Genomic DNA, 10,401 nt, shown 5'->3' on the forward strand with positions numbered 1-10,401 from the left:
GAGATGAGTACCTCGCCCACAGCTACAGCCTCACTCCATGGTAGATTTTTACTTACCGTATTTGTGCATAACAACAAGAGTTCAGCTGTGAGATCACAGTACAGGGATTATAAGGAGTGATGTCACAGTATATGTATAAAAAACAGTAATGTCAGAGTACAGGGATAATACATACAGTGATGTCACAGTACAGAAATAATGTGCATGGTAAAGTCATATTCCAGGCATAACGCTCACAGTGATGTCACAATACAGGGATAATGTGCACAGTGTTGTCACAGTACAGAGAAAATAAATGCAGTGATGTCATAGTACAGGTGTAATACACAGTGATGTATCAGTACAAAATGATGTCACAGTCCAGGGATAATGTACACAGTGATGTCACAGTCCAGGGATAATACACAGTGATGTTACAGTATGGGAATAATATACACAATGATGTCATAGTCCAGGGATAATGTACACAGTGATGTCATAATCCAGGGATAATGTACACAGTGATGTCACAGTCCAGGGATAATACACAGTGAAGTTACAGTACGGGAATAATATACACAATGATGTCATAGTCCAGGGATAATGTACACAGTGATGTCATAATCCAGGGATAATGTACACAGTGATGTCACAGTCCAGGGATAATACACAGTGAAGTTACAGTACGGGAATAATATACACAATGATGTCATAGTCCAGGGATAATGTACACAGTGATGTCATAATCCAGGGATAATGTACACAGTGATGTCACAGTCCAGGGATAATACACAGTGATGTTACAGTATGGGAATAATATACACAATGATGTCATAGTCCAGGGATAATGTACACAGTGATGTCATAATCCAGGGATAATGTACACAGTGATGTCACAGTCCAGGGATAATACACAGTGAAGTTACAGTACGGGAATAATATACACAATGATGTCATAGTCCAGGGATAATGTACACAGTGATGTCATAATCCAGGGATAATGTACACAGTGATGTCACAGTCCAGGGATAATGCACACAGTGATGTCCTAGTACAGGTATAATACACAGTGATGTTACAGTACGGGAATAATATACACAATGGTCACAGTACAGGGATAATAAACACAGTAAGGTCTCAGTATAAGAATATTACACAGTGATGTCACAGTACAGTGATATTATACACAGCGATGTCACAGTACAGGTATAATGTGCACAGTGACGTCACAGTACAGTGATATTATACACAGCGATGTCAAAGTCCAGGGATAACATACACAGTGATGTCACAGTCCAGGGATAATGTACATAGTGATGTCACAGTCCAGGGATAATGTACACACTGATGTCACAGTCCAGGGATAATGCACACAGTGATGTCACAGTCCAGGGATAATGTACACAGTGATGTCACAGTCCAGGGATACTGTACACACTGATGTCACAGTACAGGGATAATGTACACACTGATGTCACAGTACAGGGATAATGTACACAGTGATGTCACAGTCCAGGGATAATGTACATAGTGATGTCACAGTCCAGGGATAATGCACACAGTGATGTCACAGTCCAGGAATAACATACACAGTGATGTCACAGTACAGGGATAATGTACACACTGATGTCACAGTCCAGGGATAATGCACACAGTGATGTCACAGTCCAGGGATAATGTACACACTGATGTCACAGTCCAGGGATAATGTACACACTGATGTCACAGTACAGGGATAATGTACACAGTGATGTCACAGTCCAGGGATAATGCACACAGTGATGTCACAGTCCAGGGATAATGTACACACTGATGTCACAGTCCAGGGATAATGCACACAGTGATGTCACAGTCCAGGGATAATGTACACAGTAATGTCACAGTCCAGGGATAATGTACACAGTGATGTCACAGTCCAGTGATAATGTACACAGTGATGTCCCAGTCCTGGGATAATGCACACAGTGATGTACTAGTACAGGTTCAATACAAAATGATGTCACAGTACTAAGATAATACACAGTGATGTCTCAGTATAGAGATAATTTACAGAATGATGTCATAGGACACAATTTGCACAGTGATGTAAAAAAAAAATATAATGGGGAACATTTATAAATGTGGGTACACCAGTTTTAAGGTGTAAAAAAGTAAAAAAATATGTAGGTCATAGCTTGTGACTGTCAGGAATCCCAGGGAGGATATCTTTATCATCCCCACCGCTCACACTAATATGTCATGAACAGGGGTTGTTTGGTTGCCCCAGTTCTTTCTGAAGGGAATTTATCTATATGCCACTTCCCAGTTCCGGTTTGGAACTTGCAGCTCTCTGGCGCCCCCCTTACCCTCAGGTTAGACAGGGTACTGCACCTAGGATAATTATTTGCCAGAAAGGCTGCCTTACTTTGTACTGGCTAATGGGCACACTGCAGTGAGGACGATATAACTACTCCCACTCAGGCGGGAACGATAATTATCAACGCCGTCCGTTGCTACCAGGTTTCCCAAACGCACAGGACAAATCAGCTGCCACCAGCTCCAATTTCTTAATTAAAAACGGGTCTGGAGCCAACCCAAATTAGTAGCACAATTCACTTCAGAGGACATGACAGTATGTTATAGAGCAAGGAGAAACAAAGCTAGTAATTTTATATATTTTACTCCAAAAAGCTAGGCAGTGTTTACAGAAGGGTAAAAGGATATTATAAAAGAAGACAAGTATGTATCATTTGTACAGTACAATTACACATAAAAAGGGATTAACAGAAGGAAATCGACTTACGGTTCGTTCATATCATGGCTGACCATGTGGCTCGGGGGCAGGGCATATATCCCAGTGCATGACAAAGCATCTCTCAGCTAGCTTCCTGGTCAAAGGCTAGTGAAAAATGAGCTCTCATTGTCTTATACCCCTTGGACATCACATCACTGAGTGAGCGGAGCTATGGAGTGCACTCCTACTTTCTCAGAGGGACTCAGAGTTATGGAACATTCATATCCACTGTAGCTCCAGGATGCAACCTCGTATAGCGATGATGGAATTACCATTGATCTTGTTTTGCAACTAGCATTCTATTAAGACCAAACATGACCTGGCTATGCACCGTGAGTAAGCAGTAATTCGTTTCTCAGATACCAAGGGTACAGGGAATTGGGAAACGCACTGGGTGATGGCCCGGCCGATGCACATACCAAAGAAATAACTTTCGTATCTCTGTCCCTAATTGGGGTCAAGTTATGCCTTACTATTAAGTTTGTACGTGAACAAAAGTGCACATGGTTTCAGACAAAAGACTGGTTTTCTGCACACTGCTGCATTCGAGAGGGAGGGGGGATAGAGTCCCACACTGGAGTTTTATGTTACAGCTGTATTGTCAGCAGGGAGCAAATAGTTGGGAGGAAGGGGGGTCGGAAAGCCCGCAGCGTGTGTCTGTGCTCAGCTTTAATGGACGTAGCAGAGCTCAGTGTGCGTGATCATAGACAATCAAATATATCATGTTCCTGACAGTGACTTTGTTAACTTTTACCACAACTCACAGCACCATTCTAACAGATAGGTGGAGCTCACGAGAAATGGGTGCGGCCTCGAGAGGCCCAAAACAGTTTACACCATAAAGTGACGTAAATTCTAGTGTAAGTCTTATTCCAGCCTGTGGATGGCGTTGATTTGTATTTCTGCAAGTAATGCACCTACTTTATTAATAATCTTTATTTTTATATAGCACTAACATATTCCGCAGCGCTTTACAGTTTGCACACATTATCATCGCTCTCCCCAATGGGGCTCACAATCTAAATCTATCAGTATGTCTTTGAAATGTGGGAGGAAAACAGAGAACCCGGAGGATACCCGCGCAAACACGGGGAGAACATACAAACTCTTTGCAGATGTTGTCCATGGTGGGGCTTGAACCCAGAACTCCAGCACTGCACGGCTGCAATGCTATCCACTGAGCCACTATGCTGCCCCTGTGACATGCACCTCTTAAAGGTTTTTTTAACTTGCACTCATGTGAAATAATAAAGCCAAATAACAAAACCAAAGCCTTTACTAATGAAGACTGTAAGAGACTTTGAGCTCAGTGATTGGCTGCAGCGGTGATGTGCACTGTAGCCAAAATACAGAGACCAAAGCAGTGGTGGAAAGCTGAATCCGCAGAGGGTGAGTACAATCTGAAATCCCCCGCTGACGACTGCAGAGAAAGCTCAGGCAAGTCAGCACTGTCAATCACCAGTGAGGGAGGTGGGGCATGCAGAAACAATGGACGGAAGGGAGCACAGAGCCACACCTAGGATGCAGCAAGCGCCCTAATTAGCATATTTGATGCTGATTTGATTGCAGAACACCGGAAGCGATTAGATCAGTAAAGATGGGATTTTATAAGGGCCGTATCCCCTACAAAGCTTTGTGCTTAGTGCATATGGTCAGTCTGGACTGGCAGAATCCATTGATGTCTGAGAGAACATGGGCCATGGAGCTGCCGAGCCTAATGCCTGCTAACCTGGTAGGTAGATGCATGTTAAGGCACATCTCGAATATTTACTATGGAGAAATATGAGACTATGGATGGCGCCAACTTACAGTCTGAGTCCTAGATGCGGAGGCTCTGCTACCCCTCTGCCGTGGGGTCACCAGCTGTGTTGACGTTCAATGCCTTTGAATGGGAAACTGTGATCAAATGGGTTTTCTAGAGGGACAATAAAACAACAGTGTCCGTGGCTTTGACATATGCACAGCTGTCAGACTCCAGCCCGCTCCTCATACACCCAAATAAATGCAAACTTTGTTACAGAGAACCTCCACTAATATCTAATACTCGCCATTAGTAAATATACAGAAGTCCGTGTGTCCTCTAAGCGTGGTGGAGTTCTATCCAGATATTTATGTCTTAGTCATAGAAAAAGAAAAATTCTCTAACGCTAAAGAGGTTCAGCAGCAGCTGAGGTGTGTATTGTAAGGTTTTTACCTTATTGAGTGGGAGACATTTTCCCAGATATTGCATATATGTGGTCACGTGCCGACTAGTCTTATGTGAATTGAGGGAAGCCATTAAATAAGTCTAGTCGGCACATGACTATGCATATGCAAATCACATTGATATCAGGGAGTCACGTTTCAGAAGTCTGCAGTCACATAGAGTCCAAACCTGGGCAACCCTTTAATCTCTTAATTGCCCTAGATTAGGGAGTTTTCCAGCATTGTGAACAATTCTTTTTTATTACTTAAATGCATGTATTTGGAGATACAAAAAAAAAAATTAAATATTGCACAGTTGGCTTTCTATAGTCACTGTGCTGCATGGAACCTGTCATTAGATTCACGCTGCCAAAACCATTGACAACATGAGACGACCTGTTAGACAGCTGGGGATGGGTAGGAAGAGGCTGGATGGGGACGTCATTGGTCAGCTTCTCAGATGATGTTTTCTGTGAAATGCCAACGCATTTCAGAGTAAAATATCCCGACTGCAATCATGCAGCCAGACTCGAATTCATGCTGACCATGGTTTAATATTATATGGCAGCTTTATTTGGTCATTGAATGCCAGATTCAGTAGGGTATTGAATGACAATACCATATGGAAAACATGTGGGCATAGTAGAGTAGTACTTTAAAGGTAATTGCAAGACAGAAGAAGACTTGATGCCTTCAAAATGTGCTTCTGGAGAAGGATGTTATCAATACCATAGATGGCAAGAAGAACAAACAAAACAATTTTGGAACAAATCAAGCCAGATATGTCACTGGAAGCAAGGATCACCAAGCTCCGACTTGCCTACTTCGGACACATACGAAGAGAGCAGTCTTTGGAGAAGGCCATCATTGTCGGAACAATAGAAGGAACAAGGTGAAGAGGAAGACCAGCAACCCGAAGGCTTCATACTATCAAGGTGGAGAAGACCATGGTGGACCTATCCAGGGTTGCATAAGATCTTCTTACAGATCTTTCATCAATTAAGTCGCAATGGCTCAAGATCAAGCTCAAGGCCAACTGTAAGGTGCACTCAATGGAGGCAGTATGCGGGCTTGAAAAAGTATTATTTTCCATTGATGCCCAGTTACTATATATCATGAAGTCATGGTCTCTGTGCGTGTGACTGCCAACCAATGGAGCAGTGTGCTGTCATGTAGATTTTAAGATATCCACTGCAGTCATCACCATTGAATCAGTACAGTATGTGTGTGACCACCATAGACCATTAAATCTCATGGATTTTTCCTAGCAAAAGAGGCTTAAAGGAGTTGTCCACTACTAGGACAACCCCATCTCAATATGAATGTTTGCCTCTGAGAAAATAAAAACACTTATACTGGCCTCCCGTGCTTGCGCCGTTCCAGCGGTGTCGGCACTCACATTCCCGACATGTGAGCCCTGCGCCAACGCTGATTGGCGCAGGGTTCACATGTCAGAACAACCGCATGTGAGCCCTGGAAACGCGAGTGCCGACACCGCTGGAATGGCGCCAGCACGGGAAGTGAATGTAAGCATTTTTATTTTCACGGAGATTAAACATTCAGATCGGGGTTGTCCTAGTAGTGGACAACTCCTTCAACACAAGTCACAGTTATAATACACAGGGGCAGATTTTATTAATAATTTGTCTCTGATTCCTCAAGCAGCTTTTGTCATTTTTCTGGAGTAAAACTGCTTGAAATGTTTTAAAATGTTTCAACAATGCAAAGGTGCTCCAAAACTTCGTCGTCATTTCCCCACCAGTTTTGTCCATTTCCTCCAATTATTAGAAAAGTGGATGGCATGGGGTGCATTCAAGCTGGGCCGAAAAATTTATCAAATTGTACATCTCAAAAGTGGTGCCAATTACAACAGAAGTATGTTTCACCAGAGCACCCTTTTTAGGGGAGGCACACGGCAGTTGAAATATGCGCCAAATTAATTAAGAGAGATACGCCTCTGAATTGGTGCATCTTACTCGGGCGTTCTAACCCTTGATCAATACAGGCTTTTGTCTTAAATGTATATATCTTAGAATTAGACTAAAATGCTAGCGCAATTAAGCCCATACCCCTCCGCAATAGGCCACTCCTTTTCCAATAAACATTACCTTTTTTCATCTGAGTCACTCTTTGCCTAACGAGTTGCAAAAAGTGTCTAAAACACATATTGAATCCTGAGCAAGTAACTTTTTTGGATCAGAATTCTACATCCACCACTATGCTGTATACAGATAATCACTTGCCAAACTGCTCACATTTCAGTCCACAACCTAATGAGCAATGGGTAAATTCCGATGGATAATAAATATTGCACAAGCGTTTCAACTGATTGTTCACCAATGTGTCAAAAACTCGAAAAAAAATGCAGAAGCTCATAATGCAACTGTCTACTAATTGGTCTCCTTCTTTCTCAACCCTCTACTCTCCAGTCTATCCTGCATGCAGTAGTCAGGATCATATTACTGTCCAACCCTTACACCAATGTCTCTATGCTGTTCCAGTCATTGCACTGGTTGCCCATCCGCTACAGAATACAATATAAACTTATCTTTCTCACCCACAAAGCGCTCCACAGTTGTGCATCATCCTACATCTCCTCTCTCATCTGTGTCTACCACCCTACTCATGCCCTCTGTTCTGCTAATGATGCAAGACTAACATCCTCAAAAATTCAACCCCCACTCTCGTCTCCAGGACTTCTCTCAAGCTGCACCAGTTTTCTGGAATGCATTACCTGTACAATTTAATTAATTCTCAATACCCAAAGTTTTAAGTGTGCCCTAAAAACACATTTCTTTAGACTGGCCTATCATCTCACCTATCTAACTATTGCCATTTTGCCCTTTCAAAGTTTTCCTCTGAATCTAGTCCCTTGTTAAAGTGCTGCGGAATATGAAGGCGGTATGGAAATAAAAATTATTAATTTACCATAAACTTTGAACCATTTTCATGATAAGCTGACCACTGGGTGGCGCTGTGAATGACTTGGATGAGAAAGTCAAGATGTTCCTTTCACTCATACAAGCCATCATTGCCTGCACTGCTCCTTTGATCTCACTTACATTTTAGCTGAAGGGCACCAGATGGTTTGGGAAGAAGGATAAGGACTAGTAATAGGGGTCTTCATAAAGAATGGACAAGCAGGACAAGTGTCTCTGGAAACTCAAGATCAAAGACCTTCTTGACCTCCCATTAAACTGCAGGCAGACAGGACACTGACCTCATTAAGATGGAAAGTTAAGAAAGTTTTAGGATGCAGAGAAGAAGTCAAAGACTACAGTGTTGCCAATATGTAGCAGAGCTGAGTTTAGCATCATAATGATGTTACTACAGTCTCTTTAAGCTAAATTACAAATTCAGCTCTGCTACATCGCCATGTGTAAACTCAAACAATGCAAGTAAAATACTACAGGCTGTCGTCTCCCATCTCAGCACAATCCGTCACAGGCAATGCTTCTTTCAGGTTCTTATTGGCGGAGATATTGCAAATACGCCCAGAGCCGAGTTTGTCGGGTGTAGTAGTAAGGAAGAGTATGTCGTTTGGAAGAACTCATGGTGACATCACAATTTGCTAAACTTTTACATAGGACTTCACGATATACATGGTATTAATTCAGCTCAGGTGCCTCTCAATTATGAAAATAGCTGATAATTTGTTAATGCAGTATAGCTAAGTTTGTCATTTGGTATACCCCAATAATATTGACATTTTTGTGTTTTTTTTTTATTTCACTTTATAAATTAACATGTAGCAAAATGGCAAAGTCGCCTCTGCTACATGTTGCAAATGTCTGTGCGAATTTAGCAATCGTAATAGATAATAATATTTTGCAATAAAGATGTAGCAGAGCTGAATGTGTTAATAAGGGCTTTAATAACCCTGCTATTCTGGGATACAGTCATACCATCCTGGATTTTTGGCAGCCAGAACAATGCCGTCTGTAGAACTATTCTTGCTGTCAAAACCCAGGTGCTACTCCTTATTACCACCATTAAAGTCATCGGGGTCCATCACTGACCATCTGTATCTAATGGCAAGTGTTTACTTTGTAATTGAAGTATGAGAACATAGATTGTAGGTTTATCCGCATGTAAAACCATAAACACAAATTATTATTATTATACATTTTTATAGCGCCATTTATTCCACGGCGCTTTACATGTGAAATACGGGGCAAATATAGACAAATACATTAAACATGAGCAAAAAACAAGGCACACAGGTACATAAGGAGGGAGGACCCTGCCCGCGAGGGCTCACAGTCTGCAGGGGACGGGTGATGATACACTAGGAGAGGGTAAAAAGAGTTGTGCCAAACTCAAATCTGCTAAGTCTGACAAGCTCAGATCTGCTCCACCTGACAAACTCAGATCTGCTATGTCTGACAAAAACTCAGAACTGCTACCTCTGACAAACTCAGATCTGCTACATCTCACCAACTCAGATCTTCTCAGATCTGCTCCACCTGACAAACTCAGATCTGCTCCACCTGACAAACTCAGATCTGCTCCACCTGACAAACTCAGATCTGCTCCACCTGACAAACTCAGATCTGCTCCACCTGACAAACTCAGATCTGCTATACCTGACAAACTCAGATCTGCTACGTCTGACAAACTCAGATCTTCCCCACCTGACAAACTCAGATCTGCTACACCTGACACACTCAGATCTGCTGCTCACTTTACAGTCCATACAAAGATCTACAGACAAGTTGCTTTATGAAGAAAATCAGCGTTAAAGGATCTAACCTTGGATTATCAGCAGCAAAGAAATGTAATTTCTTCTGTCCATCTTGAAGCATAAAGAAGCCACAGAGGGGAAACCTGTTACTGGCACGTATGAGGATGGCAGCAGCCAAGCAGAAAGTTAGTAGCTCAGTGTTCCCAAGTAGCTGGAGATCTTATAGGCAAAAGGCAGCAATGAATGGCTGGGGAGGAGCCAGAGCATTTCACAATGCAGACAGCAAGTCAGCAGCGCACAGCAGAGCGAGCAGAGCAGAGCAGAGCTCTCTACCAGCAGCTCCTACTGGCAGGCTGGCACATGAGTCAGTGTGTGCCCACTCAGTGCAGGAGAGCTGCACTAACCTGGTGGGTGCAGGGCAGATCATAATAGTGGTGGGAAGGTGTGCAGGACTCCGCACAGTGGAGACACACTCACTCACACACAGTTTTCTATCACAAGTTGCTTTTTCCTGAAGTCACTCTGCTGGTAATATTGTGAGGTGAGTGTTGTGAGGTCAGTGTTGTTTGGTCATTTATGTGAGGTCAGTGATGAGGTCAGTGTTGTGAGGTAAATGTGAGGTCAGTGTTGTGAGGTCAATGTTGTGAAATCAGTGTTGTGAGGTCGGTGTTGTGAGGTCAGTGATGTGAGGTCAGTGTTGTCAGGTCAATGTTGTGAGGTCAGTATTGTGAGGTCGGTGATGTGAGGTCAATGTTGTGAGGTCCTTGTTGTGAGGTCCTTG

The 10,401-nt window shown here is 42.7% G+C and overlaps 1 protein-coding gene across 1 annotated transcript in view; it reads right to left on the bottom strand.

Annotated features, from left to right (window-relative positions):
• The window catches only part of ITGA2 (integrin subunit alpha 2), a 165,850-nt gene extending 156,013 nt beyond the window's left edge, over positions 1–9,837 (bottom strand). Inside the window, exon 1 of the mRNA XM_077285240.1 lies at positions 9,689–9,837. Coding sequence (XP_077141355.1) covers positions 9,689–9,731 — 43 coding nt within the window. The 5' untranslated portion in view covers positions 9,732–9,837. The remainder of the gene's footprint in view (positions 1–9,688) is intronic.
• Between the last annotated feature and the right edge of the window lie 564 nt (positions 9,838–10,401).

This window comes from Ranitomeya variabilis, chromosome 1 (genome assembly GCF_051348905.1).
Source record: "Ranitomeya variabilis isolate aRanVar5 chromosome 1, aRanVar5.hap1, whole genome shotgun sequence".
In the NCBI taxonomy this organism is placed as follows: Eukaryota; Metazoa; Chordata; class Amphibia; order Anura; family Dendrobatidae; genus Ranitomeya; species Ranitomeya variabilis.